Here is a 20,938-nt window from a genome sequence, read left to right as displayed (position 1 = left end):
TGCCTGTTTTTTAAGCATCACGAATATTTCTAAATGAAGGAGGCAGCTGGGTGGAAAGCACTAGCTCACTGCTCGAGATGCCAAGACGCTCCAAGACCTGCTTCTCAGAGACCTCCATCCTCATTTTGGCTCTTCGCATGTGGCCTTGGGCGAGTCCCTACACTCTTTGGGTACAGTTCCCTCATTTCTACCTCTAGGCAGAGCCGTGGGGTGAAAGGGACAAAACCTAGATTCTCACTCTGGCCCCTTCTAATTCTGATGATCCGATTCAGGACAGAAATCTGAGTCTGAACACAGGGCAAGTCATGAAGCCTGGGAGTACATATATTTTAGGCAAATGCTTATTGTTTGTTTGTTTGTTTTTACGAATTCAACCCTCCTTTCTCCTCAATTTCACTTTTCCCAGTAAAATGTGATCTACTTTTACCCCCTTCTTCTCCTCACACACGAACACATATATTCAGTCAAATAAAAAATAAACGTTCCCTTCCAACATGTCAACTCATAGACTAAATGAATGGGAAGGGGAGAAGCAGTATCAAATTTGCAGGATGGTGGGAAAGTTCAGGAGTAAGATTTCATTTTAAAAGGGGGCTCATGTTTCCCCACCCTCTGTGTACTGTTCTGAATCAGACATGCTGCCCCCTAGGCCCAGAAAGACCATTTCCCCACACAGCCTTCCTATTCACTGGGACCTCCAATCATGTGCTGTGTTTTAGAGATTAAAATGGGCTTCTTTCAAGAGGTAACTTATTTCACAAATATGCAATTTATTTTCAGGAGTTTATCCTTTAATCACTTATACTATATATTGAACATACATATTTTCACTTAATTCTCACAATAATCCTTTGAGGCAAGAATCAAATTAAACGACTGTTTTCCAGGCAGCGTCGAACTTGCATCACCATCTCATGCATCCTTTCTCCTAGAAAGAAAGGACCTGACTTTCAAGTAGCTTACATGAGCCTTGCAAAAAGAGTACAAAACATTGAACATGAAATATACCCCTAAATTTTTCTTTGCCAAACCAACCATTGATACCAAACTTAGGAGTAGGATAGTATTTGGCAAAAGTAGCAACTTGATGTAGAAGGTTGAGAGGTTGGATTTACCAAGAAAAATGGGTGGTTGGGGGCATTCTTATTGGGGTTACAATGCCCCATTGGTTACAGTGCCTTTCTGATGATCTGAGTCAAGACAGGAATTAGAGTCCCAACTCAGGGTAAAAACATGAGGTTAGTTGCATATCCAGCAATTAACCCCAACAGTCTGTTCTGAAAGGGAAATGTAGCCTTTGATTTTTTTAATTTAAAATTTAGGTTTTCTGCAAACAGCAGTGAGTACTCCCTGTACTAAAAGCACCTTGCAATCACCCTCAGGGATTTAAATTCAACCTGAAGACCCTTTCCTTTGTCTTTAGTTTCCATTCATTCTAAGTGTTACTGGCTCTAAGACATGCATTTTACACCTATCTGCCAAATAAAGTCTGTTGATTTTAGAGAGGGTTTGGAGTATTGACTCTTATTTGTGTACATGTCTGCTTTCTTAATTTACATCCTGTGTACTGTCCTTGCATTCCACGAAGGTTTTCCTTCTTCAGTTTCCCTTCAACTGAGAGATGTTTGTTTTCCTTTTCGAAGGTCTTTTCTTTGGCTCACTTCTCATTTTATCATTTCTTCTCCATTTATCCACCACTAGCTGCAGACCTCTGTGTACTCAGCAGCAGACACATTCTCTGTCCTCATAAGCATCCACATCACCCCCTTCACTCCCTCCTCCCAGAGGACTAAACGCTGCCTTCTTTATGGGTCAGCAGATCTTCTAAGGTCACTGACCCACAACTCACTTGAGACTTTGCATCTCTCTTGTCACTGTAGCCTTTTAAGAAGGTGTTTTTACTTTTGATTGTTTTTGGTCACTGGGTAAGACACCCTCAAAACTTATATAAACACCACTACCCTGCTCTGCATTCTTGGCATATTTATGATGGATGAGGAAACCTGCCCACCTGAGGTGCTACCCTCACCCACCCAAAACTAACTTTAAGATAAAAGGAGGCAGGTACAAATGGAACTGCTGATATATATACACATTTTCACTAGGCAAATGATTTCTCCAAGAAACAGACCCCCCAGTCACATGTCCTGGAAGACATCTCAATCTTTTTTAAAAGTATAGAGATCACTTAGGAAAAAAAGGAAAGTTAGTAAATGAAATAACAAGTCACCCTGTTAGAATCAAGTGTAAGGAAATGAAATCTCTGGACATGACATGGGCCAAGATAGAAAGGTAAGACTTCTCAGGAAAGTGACAGCTCTACTAAGTATAGAGCCAGATTAATCCAGAGCATGGGGCTTCTACCCAGTTCTCTGTAATGTAAGGGAGGAATGTCTATCCATGTCCACCAAAGCATGTTCATAAATCCCCATCTCTAAATATGTGTGAGAAATAAAGACTGCCTCCTTCTCAAACTCGGAGAGTTCAACTATAAAAATCAACACATAATAGATGAGATAAGACATATTCAAAAGGCATCTTAGAGACAAAATGTTTCCCACAGCAGAAGCAGAGAGTGCAAGGACTCTTCAGTAACCTTATCGATCCCATTAGCATATCTAAAGAAAGAATGTGTCAATCAGAAAGGGGATTTGAGGTGGAGGGCAGAGAAGAAATGAGACTAGAGGGGAGCACTTCGGCAGAAGGATTCCCTGCGGTCCAGAGAGGAAAGGGCTCTGATTCAGCAGCGCGAACGTCTGGCCCGCCTGGCAGACGCGTCTCTAATGGAAAGATGGGCCATCTGGCCATCAGCGCGGATGCCAGCACATTCAGGCGCCTCAGACCCACTCTTTACTCTTGAGTCTGAGATCAGCACGCAACCTCCTGACCTAATTATGGACAGACTTCCTATGGTCCATCCTTTCTCCTGTGGGGATAAAGTTTACTGATTCTTGGTCACCTTGGGATACTTATTCCACTTACAGTTGTCTCCTTCAAAATGAGTTAATGCGTTGACATTCTGGTGTATATCCTTCAATTTCCTATGAGTTTGGATGATGTGAATTAACATTCCTAAATTCCGTGAGATCCTGGGCACTGTCATGACCAGTTCTGTACTTGTCATGACCAGTTCTGTAAGGCTGGGGACCAGCCCCTTAACAGCAGTAAATTCACGAAGGGAATAAAAGGGTGAGGGTGGGAGCTTCTTGATAACCAGGCATCCAGCATATTTGGTAATATGGCAATAGTCCATATCGCCACATACCTCTCCAACCCAATTCAGGATAATGATGAGCAAATATTGGACATCTACTATGTATTTATACTTTATACGTTAAATCTTCAAAATGCCCTTTTGAGGCAGGAATTATTATTTCCTATTATTATTTTATAAATGAGAAAATTGAGGCTTATAAAGAGGCCCAAAGTCACACAATTTGCGAACGACAAGGACAGATTTCAACCCCAGGATTGTCTGTTGCCTGTTCTGCTGGAAGAAGTCATTCAAATCTCATGTCACCATCAACTAGAAGGCATAACTGGAAGCCAGCATGACTACTTTTCATAGTAGGGAACAGGGCAGCCCTCTGCAGAGGTTAACCGATCACCAGAGTCCCATCAAAACATACTGAGAGTGTGGATTCTGCTGTCAATCCTCAACAGATAAATGCCAGTGTTCTCAAGTTGGACTTTGGGTTCCAGTGCCAAAGTGAGTTCAAAACCTTCAACACTCTTCTGGGCACATAGAACAGACCTAATGGTTCTGAGCCTTCCAACCCATCTATTTGAGAAATTGGCCACTGTGTTTGGGATGACTGCTTGCTTTACTCAAATCTTGACCCACAAATAATGGACCTATGCCTAGGGCTGGCCAATAATAATAAAAATAATAACAGCAGCACCTGTTGTTACCATGTAGAGTATTTCATTAAAGCATTCTAATCACCTTGTAAAGTAGGTATTTTAATTCCCAATTAAAAATAAGGAAACTGAATCTTTAATAAGGTTAAGTAATTTGCCCAAGATCACATAGCTGGAAGATGGCAGCCCTAGAATTTGAACCCAGGCCTGATCTGACTCTGGTGCCTATGCTTTGAGCCACTCTGCATCACTGGCCACCAGAGAAGCAAGCCCTGAAGAGAAACCAGACACAGCCCAGCACACTGCGGAGAGTCACTAGAGCCTGGGGACATGGTGGGACCACACCCACGGCTGTGTTTTTGTGGTTGGGAGGAGCTGCTGTTCCCCTGAGCAAGGGCTCACACCCCTGAGGAGTGAATGAATGCAGGCGCAAGTGGTCCCCTAAGAGACTATATGAGACATGATGAGAAGACCAGCTTACTGTTCACATCTTAAAAACAGCATGGGGCTTCCCTGGTGGCGCAGTGGTTGAGAGTCCGCCTGCCGATGCAGGGGATGCGGGTTCGTGCCCCGGTCCGAGAGGATCCCACATGCCGTGGAGCGGCTGGGCCCGTGAGCCATGGCCACTGAGCCTGCACATCCGGAGTCTGTGCTCCGCAACGGGAGAGGCCACAACAGTGAGAGGCCCGCGTACTGCAAAAAAAAAAACCCCAAAAAACCAAAACCGGCATGGTTTGGTTAATGACTCCTGAAGTTCCACCAACTTAAACATTCTCGAGTACTATAACATTTAGTTGTCATGTGATGCAGCCAAAACCTGATTAATGAAGAAATATCCAAACAAGCAAAATATGTAAGCCCAGGACTTAGTAGGTCAAAGTAATAACACTCAAGTGGCCTGGTGAAGCTGAACCAGGAGCATCTAGATTCCTGCGTTGCTCTTCCACTCACCAGCCCTGCCACCTTCAGTAACTTACTTAACCTCTTGCGTACGAAATGAGGATAATGATAGCTATCTCACCAGGTTCTTGCACAGGTTCAATGAACATATTTACCTATGTTAATATAAAACATCTCCAGCAATGCTTGGCTTGTAATAATGATTGAAAAAAAATTTTAACTTCCTTCCCTTTTCCATATGTAATTCCTTCACCACGAGTTGTTTTCCTGGAACTAAGAAGCTTCTTACTCTAAAGCATCATAACCAATCACAAGCCAAACCTTTTCCAGCAGAGGAACCACCACTATCACAACCAGAAAAACAAAATAAACCAAACAAAAGCGGGAATACACTTGTTTTGATGACCTACCCCGCAAACCCCCAGGTGGGTGAGGCTAATGGAATGCTCGTAAGGCACCAAGCCCATGGCTTTCTCCTGTCCCACAGGGAGACGACACGTCATAGAGTCTGACCCCATCGGGGATCAGGGTCACGTCTCATCAAGCCCGGAAATGTATAAAGTACAGTGAACCCTGCCAAGCCAGCCCCTGCTGGGAAAGCCAGGGTTTCACAAGACAGTAGCGTCTGAAATGTCTTCATAAGCTGCAAGATGGACAAGAAAAAAGGAAAATTGCGCGCGGGCTAGGGGCGGGGGCCGCCATAAGAATCCACGTGGCGAGGTTTAAAGAACAAGCTCTTTAGGGCGGGGGGAGGCGGAGGAGGGATCTGGCGCGCGCCCAGCCTACCTGCGCACCAGCAGCCGCAGGGTCTTGTAGGATCCTTTCACCAGGGAAACGGCCTCCCTCCGCGAGCTGCTCAGCACCACCGCGTTGATGCGCACCACCTCGTCCCCGGCCCGCAGTTTGGAGCTCACCAGGTCCGCTTTGCCCCCTTCTTCGATCTGCTCGGAAAGATGAGAATCCACAGGTGAGTCGCCCGGGGCCCTAGCCTGGCCTCCCACAGAGCCCGCTCCACCGGCTGCAGCCACGCCCTACTCCCATGGCCAACTTCCAGAAGGCAGGGATGGATGGCCTCCTGTCTCCACACCTTCCAGCCCCCAGCCTGCCCACAGAGGGCGCTCGGAAACCTAGGCTGAAGGGATGAAAGAACTCGGTTTCCGTCCACAACCACTCACGACCTCCATCCAAAGTCCCTCAAAGTAACTGTTATATTCCTTGAGAAGTTGCGTTCTTCTTACCTCATTTATTTTGTATTGTCTAAAATGCTAACTCATGGGGTAAATAAACTGTGGTACCTCCGGACAATGGAATATTATTCAGCACTAAAAAGAAATGAACTAACAGTCCATGCAAAGGCATGGAAGAACTTTAAATGCATGTTATTAAGTGAAAGAAGCCAGTCTCAAAAGGCTATATACGGAACGATTCCAACTCTATGACATTCTGGAAAAGGCAAAATTATGGCAACAATAGAAAGTTGAGTGGTTAGATAGGTGGGAAGAACAGGCAGAGCACATAGGATGTTTAGGACAGTGAAACTATTCTGTGTGATACCATAAGGTTGGATACATAACATCACACCATAGAACATACAACACCAAGAGTAAGCCCTAACGTAAGCTATCAACTTTGGGTGATAATGATGTGTCATTGTAGGTTCATCAGTTGTAACAAATACACCACTGTGATGGGGATGTTGATAATGGGAGAGGCTATGCGAGGCAGTGAGGGGCAGGGGATATATGGAAACGCTCTCTACTTTCTGCTCAGTTTTGCTGTGAACCTAAAACTGCTATAAAAAACAGTCTATTGAAAAGTGGAATTCATTCAACAAAGTGATTCAACACTTGCTGTATGCCAGAAATTGTTCCAGGAACTAAGGTTGTAACAGTGGACAAAACAGACAAAAACCCTTGCTCTTCTGGTTCTTAGGGCAGAGGCAAGAAGCAAACACTAAACATAATTATCAAGTAACTGATGTGTTATGTTAGAAGTTGGTGAAGTGCTTTGGAAACCAACAACAAAATAATGCTTGATCCTGTGGTGTGTCAATAATGATGAAAGGGAATAAAAAGGGAAAAAATAAAACAAAAACAAAAAACAAGTAAACAAACCTGACCCATATTTTTTCTTTTTTCAATAATTACTCTCCAGAATTGCCCCCATGTTCAAAACCCTTCAATAGGTCTCAATATATATAAAATAAACCAAATTCCTATAATAATTTTGTGAATTTGGTCCTCACCAGCTTTTATTTTAGCTAAAAGTAATACTTTATTTTTAAGATAATGTTCACTAATTTATTATTAAATCACTATATATTCATTAGTTTATTATAAAGGATGAAAATAATTCAGAAAATGTGTAAAGGGAAAGGGAAAAGCGAATCTTACCCTGGCTCCCTCCATGTTACTCTCTAAAGGTAACCACTATTTACAGTGTAGCTTATGAATTTCATATACAGATGGTCCCTGACTTACTATGGTTCAATTTACGATTTTTCTACTTTACAGTGATGTGCAAGTGATACTCATTCAGTAGAAACTGTACTTTGAATTTTGAATTTTGAACTTCTCCCGGACTAGTGATGTGTAGTCATGATGCTGGGCAAGGCAGCAGCCACAGCTCCCAGTCAGCCACGTGATCACCAAGGTGGATGATTGATACACTGATAACCATTCTGTAACCTTACAACCATCCTGTTTTCACTTGAAGTATAGTAGTCGATAAATTACATGAAATATTCAACACTATTATTATTATTATTATTTTTTTGCGGTACTCGGGCCTCTCACCGTTGTGGCCTCTCCCATTGCGGAGCACAGGCTCCGGACGCACAGGCTCAGCGGCCATGGCTCACGGGCCCAGCCGCTCCGCGGCATGTGGGATCTTCCCGGACCGGGGCACGAACCCGCGTCCCCTGCATTGGCAGGCGGACTCTCAACCACTGCGCCACCAGGGAAGCCCTCAACACTATTATTAAACAGACTTCGTTTTAGATGATTTGACCAACTGTAGGCTAATGTAAGTGTTCTGAGCATGTTTAAGGTGGGCTAAGCTAAGCTGAGTTCAGTAAGTTAGATGTATTAAATGCATTTTCGACTTAACCATATTGTCAACTTACAATGAATTTATTTTTACATAACCCCATTGTAAGTCAAAGAAGACCTGTATATATATTTTTTTTCTTTTTACAGAAATACCACACTATACACACGTCCTCAACCATCTTTTGGCATTTAACAGAGAGGCATTAAACTGAGGTGGTTAAGAGTTTGAGGAACCAGACAAATAGCCTAAAGGAGGAAGTCACTTATTCTCTCTAGGCTTCAGACGTCTCCCTTACGAAGCAAGGATAATAACAGCACTGCCTCACAGCGCTGCAGAGAGGATTAATGAGATGAGCCACATGAACTGGTAAACATGGTTCCTGGCTTATGGTAGGATTTCAAAAGTGATAGCTATGGTTATCAAAAATCATGTATCATGAAGATACTTCCATTTATATCAGATTCTACTCTAACATCTTGGTATGATTCATTTAGCTATTCTTTGTCGTTGGTCATTTCCCCCTGCTTTTCTATTCATTCTACTATCCCTGCCGACCTTCTGTAAATTCACCTTTCCCCCAAACACACGGGGCCCACTCTAACCTCAAGGCCCTACACCAGCAACTCAGATTTCCCTCTACCTGGATTGCTCCCCGCTACCTACAGCACCCATGGACAACTATAAAAGCTGCAGTGTACCCTCAGGCTTAAGAGCTGGGGCTCTGGAATCAGACTATCTGGCTCTGTCGCTTCCTAGCTGTGTGACTTTAGCCAGGTTATTTAATCTTACTGTGCCTCAGTTTCCTCTTCTGTACGATGACAGTACTTACCACAAAGACTTTTGTGAGGATCAAGTGAGTTCATGCAAGTAAAGGGCTTAAACAGTACCCAGCACATAGTGCGTATTCAATAAAGGTGAGCTCTAATGACTACCCATTCTTTGAGGCCAAGTTCAAATCCTGTCTCCTCTAGGCCTTTTCATGCCTCTCATCAATACCCACTCCACCCCTTTGCACCTGCAATCTGTCTTTTAAGAAGTATCCCCTTACACACCATTGTAAAGCAATTATACTCCAGTAAAGATGTTAAAAAAAAAGAAGTATCCCCTTTTCCCCCCATTGTCAGAGAACCAAATAAATAAAACAACAAACTGTAGTGACATCTAAATAATTTATTATTTTTATGCTACTTTAACATACTGCTTGTCTTTCAGTGGAGATATTTATGTCTGTGCCTATTCCCTGTCCATAGTCTCACCCCATCCCCAGCTTGGCTGTGAGCTCTGAAGATAGGAACCTAGACTCCATCTTTACATACCCCAGAATGCCTCCCCAGAGCTTTGTGCACAGGACCTCCTCGTATTGGTTCACTCATGCAACAAAGATTCACTGAGCATCTACTGTATGTCAGGTATGGAGCTAAAAGCTGAGGGGACAATGACGAACACCACAGATACAACAGTCCCGTTTAAATTCCAGTTTGTAGAACTGAATCCCCTCTGTATTGTTTGCCAACGTTTTCAATAAGATGAGAACAAAATGAGACCTAGGAAATGACCAATTTCTTACATAAAAAGGAAGTCAAGAAAAGCTCATTTGTGTAGTTTATATCATGCTCTTCTCATGACTGATTTAATGCGAAAGCAAATGTTACGAGGAAAAACGGTATAAAGGGTTTCATTATTCACTGTTCTGATAAACTATTTCCATAACACTTTGTATTTACAGAATTTCTCATAATCTCTTCATTTTGTACAGAACTTTGAGGCTTAAAGTGCTTACTTTCAACAAGTCAGGAAATTCCCTGGCAGTCCAGTGGTTAGGACTTGGCGCTTTCACTTACGGGGCACCGGGTTTGATTCCTTAGTTCCTCGAACTAAGATTCCGCAAGCCACGCAGCGTGGCCGAAAAATAAAAACAATTATTTATAAATAAAACTGAAAAAAGTGGGGGCTGGGATGATTTTTTGGTATGGTATTTATTTACCAACCATCAGTTGGGCACCTGTTCTACGAATTGATTCTCATATCTCTCCAAACTCTCTCTGATTGATTCATGCTGTCTTCAGGTTTTAATTCCTACCAGAGATGACTTTTAGACCCTTCCTCTAACACTAAGCCCTTACCCTATATTTTCAGTTTCTTTTTTCCTCTTCCTCCTTTTTCCTCCAAAGGCCCCTTCTCCATCATGAAACTTCTCCTTATCAACCCAGATTGAATCTCTCTCTTTCTCCTCTAAACCATTTCTACCTGCCTGGAGACAAGCCACAGCACAACCTTTGTCATGGGTATTTCTGACCATGCCCCATCCCCTCTTCTAGGTTTTAAACTCCTAGAGGTCAGAAACTCTTTCATCCCAAATATCTTTTGAGCATCTACCATGTGTCAGGTGCTGTTCTAGGACTGGTGAAATGTCAAGGAAGGAAACAAGCTTTATGTTCTCCTTTCTTGGAGTTTACATTCTAGTATGTTCTTAGTATATTTCATACCTTTGTATTAAAATACTTACACATTCATGGAGGCAGTTCAGAGAACATACAGTGATCCAAACAAGTCTGGGTTCTTTCTGTTCTTTGGGTGTTTCAGTTCATCCATAAACACAACTCTCCCTGGGAGGCCAGGCAATTTCTAGTGAATCATAGGAATCCTAGGAGGTCTGCTTGGTGCTAGGAGTTACCCAGGGGTTCTCCCCAATAGGCCCAAGTGAGCCTTGAATTGAGCCAGTTGGGCACCAAGTGTAGATCCCTCATCTAACTCCTTTCAGCTAACCACATTAAGGGCTGCCATATGAGTCTGTGGACTACCTGGGACCCCCATGTTCCCCTCCTCCTCTGCCGCTGGCCCTTCTGCTGCCTTCCTATTTGGCAGCATCAGTGTCAGTGGGTATTCTACCTGTTGGTAACTCAGATAGTATACCTGGTTGCCAAGAAAGTTGAAGCTATTGGCTAAAACAGGGCTGTGAATCACCATAACCTATATTGTTGTCCTCATTTATTATCACAAATGAGAAATTGAGATATTGAGATGCATTTGCTGATGCAGTGGTAACATAATTGATTTCCATCTACTGAGGCTAACTACATGCATAAATCTTTTGTTTTTTTAAATCTATGAACCAATCAAAATTCATGAATTTCTTTATTATTATTATTATTATTTTGGCTGCATTGGGTCTTCGTTGCTGCACGCAGGCTTTCTCTAGTTGCAGCGTGCAGGGGCTACTCTTCATTGCAATGCATGGGCTTCTCATTGTGGTGGCTTCTCTTGTTGCGGAGCATAAGCTCTAGGCATGCAGGCTTCAGTAGTTGTGGCACACGGGCTCAGTAGTTGTGGCTCGCGGGCTCTAGAGTGCAGGCTCAGTGGTTGTGGCACGTGGGCTTAGTTGCTCTGCGGCATGTGGGATCTTCCCAGACCAGGACTCGAACCTGTGTCCCCTGCGTTGGCAGGTGGATTCTTAACCACTGCACCACGAGGGAAGCCCTGCTTAAATCTTAAGTTTATGTCGATTATGCACACTGTTTATCTAAAATCATTATTATAACTTTTTTAAACAATTCATATTTACAAAAGGTTTAACAATAATTCTCTTGAACGAGTCATCAAAGAGGATCATACCTCTAACCTCAAGCTCTGCTGATACTGTCCATCAACAAGACTCAGTGAAAAATGAAGCTTATTATTTTAAACCTTCGGACCAATACTTGAGCAGCTAAAGAGGTCACTGGCGTTGTTTGTCCAATTTCACCTGCAGAGAATTTACTCATTCCAAGAATGTGATTGTCCACAGGTTAAATGACTTCAGATAATGCACCATGTACAACTGGGTGGGAAATCCCTAAGCTAACAAACTAGGGAGAAGGCGATTATACACCTGGAAAATAGCACACTTCTTCCCTTCTCAAATCGTAAATGCATCCACACATGTAGGATTAAATTGATTTTGCTCTTATGACCATGTGAGGGGTTGGTTTTTGAATCATTTATAGTCTTTCACATTGCGGGACATTTAGCACCTAACACAGGGCCTGCACATAATTAGTGATTGATAAACATGTGTTGAGCAAATCTGGGGAAGCTGACTTTAAGGAAATACAATACTGGGTGATACATGCCATGATAGAAATATATTCAAAATATAGGTATAGGCAAAAAATAGGTAAAGGGGAGAGTTGTCTGTCCATGTCAGCAGCTGGATGAGGCATGTGAAGGGGCAAGAAGTCAGGCCCATCTCCTCCCTTCTCTCTTAACCCTGGTAGCCCAATCTAAATGCAGAAGCACAAAGCTGCCATTGGGACGGGTCCTGTGTTCTGCTTCTCCAGGCTCGTGCCCTCCAAAACCAAATGCCTCGACTCTCTGCCCCCCAGTCCTGTCCTTCATCTTATCACAACAGCATCAGCTGCAGCATCACCGCCATCAGAAGCACGTCATGGGCAGCAACCTAGCGACTGTGTTGCAACTTCGATTAGATCAGGTCACGCTGCTCCGCATGACCCTCATCTCCACACTCAGCGCAGAAAGCAAGGTTCTCCCTGTGCACCGCAGACCCTGCTGGATTTGGCCCCCCTCACCTTTCCACTTCCTTTTGCTCTCCTCCTTGCTTACTCCACACCAGCCCTCGGTCTCCTGGTGGCATGTGCAGTTTGTCAGGCGCACTCCTGCCTCAAGCAGGCTGTTGTACCTGCTGTTCCCTCAGCCTGGGATGCTTTTCCCTCAGGTAATCACTCGCCCTTCTCCCTCACCTTCTCCAGGTCTTTACACAAACTCAGCTTCTGGAGGAGGCCTTTCCTGACCACCCCTCTAGAATTACAACCTCTTCTCTTCGTGCCCATCTTTCCTTTTTTTCTTTAGCACTTCAATCATGATCTAACTCACTATGCTTTTTACATACGTGTCTTGTTTATCACCTGTCTCCCCAACAGAATGTCAGCCCCATGGGGGCAGGGACTTGGGTCTGTTTTGTTCGCTGCTGTGTCCCCGGTGCTCAGGACAGCGGACAGCATGGGGCATAGAGCTTGCTCAATATTTATTGTATGAGCGAACGAGTCCTCATCATCATTGCTATCAATTGTTGAGTGCCTTCTGTGTTTCAGTAACTTTACTTCATCATCTTAAAAGTCACAAAGCCTCTGTAAGATATTATAATCTCCTTTTTCTAAACAGTAAGGCTCAGAGGGGTCAAATGACCTGCTGAGGGTTGCAAAGTCAGTAAAACAGCAGAGCTGAGGCTGCAAGTCAAAGGTCACGCTCGCCAGCCTCCTGCCTTGAGAATCCCCCAAGTCTTTGTCCTCACGCGAACACATCTTCACTTGTAGGCCTGATCCTTCACGTGCCCAGGAAACCTGACACCCAACACGCCTGCTTTCTGACCCTCCTCTTTCGGGGATCCTAAGAACTCCAGAGCTATTACATGAGCTCACAGGTTCAACAGAATTCACAGCTTACACATGAGAAAGAGTTGGCATTTCAGTGCCACTGGGACAAGGAGAAGACCTGGCCAAGTAAAACTAAACATGGAATGGTTTCCATTCATAATTCTATCTGGAGTCTTAATTAAAATCGAACTCATCCTGTAGACATCTACCACAATTGAATTTCACCTGCATTCTAACGTCTGAATTCTTGAGAGATTGCTTTTTCTTTCCTGACTACTTTCATTCCTGGATGATCCCAAGGGAGGAGTATGGGGAGGAAAGGGTAATTCAATAACTCACAGTCAATCCAATGAAACATACAATTTGTTTGCTGTTTTGTGTGACTGGTGATTTGAGGAGAGATACACTCTCCATAACTGCAAAATTATATTAAAGGAATAAGAAAATACAGAAAGAATAAAAAAAAATAGATAAAGAAATCTATGGGACTTCCCTGGCAGTCCAGTGGTTAAGACTCCATGCTCCCATTGCAGGGGGCATGGGTTCAATCCCTGGCTGGGGAACTAAGATCTCGCATGCTGTGCGGTGTGGCCTGAAAACAACAACAACAACAAAGAAATCTATTAAAAATCTTTCAAACAAAGCTGTTGGAAAGCTGTTGCTTTTTATTCACTTGGAATTATCGTTACAACCTGGTAGGTATTCTTGGTTTTAAGCTGTACATAAAGTAGGGACAATGAAATAAAGTGAAATTAATAAAAGTTCCTCCAAGGAACTATATCTGGCTCTCGGGTCCTATGAAATGAACAAGCATTTCTTGGACCCCAGAACTAATAGCTGGACTTTAAACAAAACAGAGAGACATCCCTACGAGTCGCACTGAGTGACATGAGGATACAGGTATGATGCCTCCCTTTCTCATCACCTGCTTCTTGTCTAACCCCAAATCGTTAGGTTTATACTGTTGAAGACTCCTTTTTCAGGTCATAAAATGATGTGTATTGTAGTGGAAGAAAGAACACTGGGTTAAGAGTCAGGAATCCTGTGCCCTAATCCAGACTCTGGCCCTTTTCATCTGTAGGGTCCCGGATGAGTCTCTCATCCATAACATGACCTGTTCGTCATCTATTCCCACTTAAGATGACCAGCAAGGAAAATTCCACAGTTTTATTTTAAATTGGAATACATATACAACAGTTACTATTTAAAATTATATAGTCACTTTCTTTTGTTATTTTCTAAATAGGAGGTATATTATTTCATTTTTTAAAATAAATTTATTTATTTTATTTATTTATTTTTGGCTGTGTTGGGTCTTCACTGATGCTTGTGGGCTTTCTCTAGTTGTGGAGAGCGGGAGCTACTCTTCGTTGTGGTGCACGGGCTTCTCATTGCAGTGGCTTCTCTTGTTGCGGAGCATGGGCTCTAGGCATGCAGGCTTCAGTAGTTGTAGCTCGCGGGCCCTAGAGCGCAGGCTCAGTAGTTGTGGTGCATGAGCTTAGTTGCTGCGTGGCATGTGGGATCTTCCCGGACCAGACCCGTGTCCCCAGCATTGGCAGGCGGATTTTTTTTTTTTTTTTTTTGCTGTACGCGGGCCTCTCACTGTTGTGGCCTCTCCCGTTGCGGAGCACAGGCTACGGACGTGCAGGCTCAGCGGCCATTGCTCATGGGCCCAGCCGCTCCGCGGCATGTGGGATCTTCCTGGACCGGAGCACGAACCTGTGTCCCCTGCATCGGCAGGCAGACTCTCAACCACTGCGCCACCAGGCAAGTCCCAGGAGGTATATTATTTCTTTTCTGAGGCTCATAACCTGGATGGAAAGCCCAAGAACAGAGGTAGAAGCAGTGTGGTGTGTAAAAACTGGGGGCTTGAGAGCCAGACCACGTGGGTAAGAATCTCACTTCCAATACTGAGTGTTCTTGGGCGAAATACACATCATGTTTGAGCATCCATCTCTTTAGCCTCAATATGGGAACGAGAAGACTAACCACACAGAGTTAGTGTGAGGGTTACATGAACTAACACATTGAAGTTTCCTTACACATAGCAAGGGCTCCATAAAAGTGTTTCCTGAATTACAGGGTTTTGTGGTTTTATTTAATAAGTTTAATACTTTTCTGACTGTTTCCACCACAAGAATGTGGTGGCAACTCCAGAGACCAAGGGGAAGAAATTTGCTTGGAGGGGAAACAGGATTTACTTAAAGTCAAAGAACAGGAGTTAACTTGATTTATAAGTGAAACAGGAGATAGTCTTTCCTTTGGAGGGAAGCTTTTATTTCAGAGAGTGGTCCCAGGGCAGGAAGTTACCCAGTGACACCTTATGGACCATCCAAGTAAGCTGCAGCCCCTGAAAACCTAGACATGCCCACAATTCTTGATTTACTGCTCATTGGGCAGAAGGATCTGATCTCAAAGGTAGGATAAAAGTCAAGCTTCACCTCAGCCACTCAACAAATCATTATCTTGCAGTTGTGGAGGTCAGAAGTCTAAATCGTGTCTCACTGGGCTAACACCAAGGTGTTATCATAGCTGTGTTCTTTCGGGGGCTCGAGGGACGAATCCATTCTCTTGCCTTTTCTAGCTTTTAAAGGCTACCTGGTGGCTCGTGGCCTCTTTCCTCTGTCTTCCAAAGCCAGAGATGGCCAGTCCCATGCTACCTCGCTCTGACACTGACTCTCCTGCCTCCCTCTTTACTTTATGAGGACCCTTGTGATTACGTTGGGCCCACCCAGATAACCTAGGAGAATCTCCCCAATCTCAAGGTCAGCTGAATTAGTAACCTTAATTCCACTTGCAATCTTAATTCCCTTTGCCATGAAATATATTCCTTGGTTTAAGATGTAGACAACTTTGGGTTGGGGCATTATTCTACCTATCATAACCACTAACTAACTGTGTGATGGTAGGCAAAGTTATTCCTTTCCTCTAAACCTCAGTTTACTTTCCAGAAAAACAAAGAAGGTGATGATCATAGCACCTACCCCTGGGGATTACTGAGAGAATGAAAGTAAATTATGATAATGAATGAAAAGCTTAGCACAATACCTGACATGGAGTAAGCGATCAATAAATGTTAGCCTTTATCATCATCATCATCATCATCATCATTTACAGAGGGAAGTAGGTAAAGAGGTTATACACACTCAGTCCTCCACCCCTTATTGCATGCAGTAGAATGAGCATCACCATAGAGGCCTGGACCCCTGCCTTTCCCCCATCCTTCCTTTGCCCACCCCTGTTGGGACACTGAAGTAGGGGAAAGCCCAGCAAACACGACTGACAGACAAGGGACCACTGCACTCCAAGTTGAGCCCTTGAGCTCCTGGTGTCTGAACTCTCTAAGTCAGCTCTCATGTCTTAGAAAGAGACATGTGAGGTTGTTCTAGCCCCACACCAGTTTGTCAGAGTCCCCTGAGTACGTGGAGGATCCCTGGGGACCCCTAGGCTGTAACATGAGCAAAACTCTCCCATTCCTGGTGGGGGGGGAGTGTCTATGTGCCTGTGTGTGCCCACCGTGCAAACCCCTGCCTTCTCAGAAAGCATGCTCCTATTGTTTTCCCTCTCAGTGGAGTCCCTGAGCCCCTTCAGTCATTCTGTGCCACATCCCAGTGAACTACACTGAGCTTCAAAAAGGGGAGGGGCCAGGCCTGTAGAGAGAAAAAGAGGCCAAGGCTAACTGGACCCCAGCTAGGCCTCAATCCCCTGTTTCTGCTCCATTCAGATCAAAGACTTGGGCAAGTACTTTCTTTAAATCTACAGGCGTTTATTTATATTTTATTCCATTCCTCAAATAATTTCAGGCATCTTAGTTAGCATGGTTATTCCATGTTCCTAAGAAAGATCCTTTTAATTGCCCCATTTGCTTACATTCAAGTTATAGTGTTTCCATTCATTTGACTGATTCTGCTGTATTTATTCATGGAAATATACTATATTATGTATAATATACATATATGTATAGAACACCTATTAAATGCACATATACAGAGAATATATATATAAACCATTTTTCAAAAATGAAAGGAGAACTTCTTTTCATTAGCCACATCAATGGAAAGCTAGGATCTTCGGAAAATAAATAAAATCTACAAATCACATGTGTGTTTCATGTATTTCATAAGTATTCAGAGGAAGTTCACTTCTTGTTATCAGTAAAATAGGAATGGGAATCACAAGCCAACAAGCATATATACATGGACACACATATGAAACATACATGCTTTATCTCATTTTAGATAACAATTTCCAACTCTTCCTTTATCAAATTTATATCGAACTTTCTGACATACTCAAATGATCAGGCTTTAGTTTCATCTTCTCGTTTTTTAGTACTCTTGGGTCTGGAAGAAATTCTAGTGGTCAAAAACTAAAATCAGGGGCAGCAAGAAGAAAAATGACAGATGTCTAGATGTTTCGAATGTTTGAGCATCCACTCCTAAAAAAAATGCCTTAGCTGTCAGACCTCTAGCACTTAGTAAAGATGCCTTAGTTCTACTGTTCTAGGATGAGTTTCATGGGTGCCTAATGGTTCAGTCTTAGGCCAGATATCCTTCTGCTTCCTAAGGAAAAGTCCACCTGAGCCAGTGAAAACAGTATGACATTCATTTTAACCTCATGAACTTTGTTTCCCAAAGATTCCTCTAGGTTTTTAGATTTATGATATTAAGAAAGCTTTATTTTTTTTTAATTTTTTTAATTTTTTATTTTTGTGGTATGTGGGCCTCTCACTGTTGTGGTCTCTCCTGTTGTGGAGCACAGGCTCTGGACGTGCAGGCCCAGCAGCCAGGGCTCACGGTCCCAACCGCTCTGCGGCATGTGGGATCTTCCCGGACCGGGGAACGAACCCGTGTCCCCTGCATTGGCAGGCGGACTCTCAACCACTGCGCCACCAGGGAAGCCCATTTTTTGTTTGTCTCTGTTATTACAGACATCCTGGTGGGTATGAAATGATATCTCGTGTGGTGTCGATTTGCATTCCCTCTACTCTCTTTTCAGTTCATTTGTTCTAATACTCTGACTCCAACAGTTTTTTGATTCTATTCATTGTTCCTATGGCTCTTTCACTGTTTCTCACCCATTTCAAGGAAGTGCTCACTTCCTTCCTTATCCATCTTAGTGTCCGTGGACTATCATTATAATCAGTTATTTTCATAAACCATCAACTCTTTTGCTCTTCTCTTTCTTCCTCATACTCACCTGGCAAAATCCCAGACTTGGTTGAATCAAGCTCCCCAGCTATGCCACACTTTTTTCTGCACAGTTGAAAGTAGCTGGTCTCAGTTTAAACCCACGACCTTCAACCTCGAGTCAGCCCTTAATGCTACCTGGCGAGTCTAAATCCATTCACTGGACAATCCCCAAAGCCATTCTTTCTTCGACTCCCCTGGTCAATTTCATAGCTTTGTCAGCTTCAACCCTTCACCACCATCCTGACACTGACTTTGCTTCCTATTTTGCCAAGAAAAGGGACGCAATCAGAAGACAATGCCCCAAACTCATACCACCACGTGGACTTCTCTATTTACTTTATCATCTTTTCTGTTGCTAGGGCTGGACCAGCTATAGTGATGGTCCCTTTTGTGCCCAAGATCCCCTCCTTTATCACCTACTCATAAGCTCCATTCCAACCATTGTCCCCTCTCAGGCGTTAACACATTTTCCCACTCTATTGGATTATTCTCATCACTGAAAAACATTCTATTATTTCTCCCATTTAAAAAAAAAGCAACCTTCCAATCCTACATCTTTCTCCAGCTATATTCCCTTTTCTCTCTATAGCCTGCATCTCATCTGAACTTCAGGCTCATATATTTTTTTAATAATTAATTTTTATTGGAGCATAGTTGCTTTACAATGTTGTGTTAGTTTCTGCTGTACAGCAAAGTGAATCAGCTCTCTGTATACATATATCTCCTCTTTTTTTTTGGATTTCCTTCCCTTTAGGTCACCACAGAGCACTGAGTACAGTTCCCTGAGCTATACAGTAGGTTCTCATTAGTTATCCATTTTATACATAGTATCAATAGTGTATATATGTCAATCCCAATCTCCCAGTTCATCCCACCACCACCCCTTTCCCCCCTTGGTATCCATACGTTTGTTCTCTACATCTGTGACTCTATTTCTGTTTTGTGGGCTCATATATTTAATTGCCTGATGTTGGATATTTATTTGGCATCTCAAATTTCACAAGGCTAAAATTAAACTCCTGGTGTCCCCCTTGAACCTCTTTTATGGCAAATAGCATCACTATCTTCCAATTTCTCAGACCAAACACCTTAAGAAGTCTCTTTCACATTAGACACTGAATGCATCAGCAAAGCCTAAATTACTACCTCAAAAATATGCTCGCAGTCTGACCACTTCTCACCACCTACACTGCTACTGACCTGCTCTGACCTGCCACCACCTCTCACCTGGATTTTTAGTGGGATCCTAACTGGTGCTCCTGCTTCTGCCCTTGTGCCCCGTCTACTCATTCCACATCCCTACTCCGTAATGTATTTTCTTTCTTCCTTTCTTTTTAATTTTTCCCAGCTTTAGCGAGGTATTACTGACATACAACATATGTAAGTTTAACATGTACAATGCGGTGATTTAATATATGTCCCATAATGTATTTTCAGCACAGCAGCCAGAGTGGTCATTTAAAAATTAAGTCAGGGCTTCCCTGGTGGCGCAGTGGTTGAGAGTCCGCCTGCCGGTGCAGGGGAAGTGGGTTCGTGCCCCGGTCTGGGGGGATCCCGCATGCCGCGGAGCGGCTGGGCCTGTGAGCCATGGCCGCTGAGTCTGCACGTCCGGAGCCTGTGCTCTGCAACGGGAGAGGCCACAACAGTGAGAGGCCCACATACCGCAAAAAAAAAAAAAATTAAGTCAAACATGTCACTCTTCAGCGTAGCACCATCTAATGGCTTCCCAACCCACTTAGAGTAAAAGCTCAAGTCCTCTTAATGGCCTTACAGGCCTTATGCAATCTTACAACCTGCCCCTCTGTATCTCCTCGACCTTTCTTTTATCACTCTCCCTTGGGGTTACTCTACTTCAGCCACCCTGGCTTTGCTGAGACCCTGAACTGTCCAAGAACACATCTACTACATGGTCTTTGCATTTGATTCAAAGTCTCGATGAAGAGACCAGGCAGCCACATGGTTTGCTCCCTCCCCTCCTTCGGGTCTCCTGCATTTTTCAGAAGTTTAGCAAAGCGTAAACTGATTCTGATTTTCCAAATTGGAAAATTGCTGGGCAGGGTTAGGGGAGGTTGGAATAAAAGAAAGAAGAGAAAAGATAAAGGATATTTAAACTTTGAGGTTCTCCTAAAGGCCAGGGTCTAGTTGCTTATTAGTTGGCTTAATCCTCAACCTAAGGATGAGGATGATTATATATCCATTTTACAGATGAGATAACAAAGGTACAGGGGCATTATGTCATAACCCTAACAAACCTCTAGTAAACGGTAGAGCTTGGTATCCAATCAAAACTCGAACCTCAAAACCTATCCTTGGCCCATGACATCACAGACATCCAGCTTCCTATTTAGTTGAGAGCAAGTTGGGAATGGAGGCCCATTATAAAATTCAAATCTTTGCAATAGTAAGGAAATCAATATGGCTTATTTTTACAAATTCTTCACCTTGACTCTACCCTAAAATGAAACTTCTTCTGTGTGCTCAACTCTGGGTTAATTAGATTCCAGAGATTCCTGGCAATCTCTCAAGTAATCATCTGGGATTACTTTTGCATGATAAAAATTCCAT

General features: G+C 43.3%; 1 protein-coding gene across 1 annotated transcript in view; it reads right to left on the bottom strand.

Moving 5' to 3' along the window:
- The window catches only part of SHROOM3 (shroom family member 3), a 323,304-nt gene that overhangs the window by 196,034 nt on the left and 106,332 nt on the right, over positions 1 to 20,938 (bottom strand). The window contains exon 2 of the mRNA XM_060093020.1: positions 5,548 to 5,702. Within this exon, the coding sequence (XP_059949003.1) occupies positions 5,548 to 5,702 (155 nt within the window). The remainder of the gene's footprint in view (positions 1 to 5,547; positions 5,703 to 20,938) is intronic.

The sequence above is a fragment of the Mesoplodon densirostris genome, chromosome 1 (genome assembly GCF_025265405.1).
Source record: "Mesoplodon densirostris isolate mMesDen1 chromosome 1, mMesDen1 primary haplotype, whole genome shotgun sequence".
NCBI classification, from domain to species: Eukaryota; Metazoa; Chordata; class Mammalia; order Artiodactyla; family Ziphiidae; genus Mesoplodon; species Mesoplodon densirostris.
Note: the sequence above shows the minus strand (reverse complement) of the source record. Positions and strands in the feature narration are given on the sequence as shown.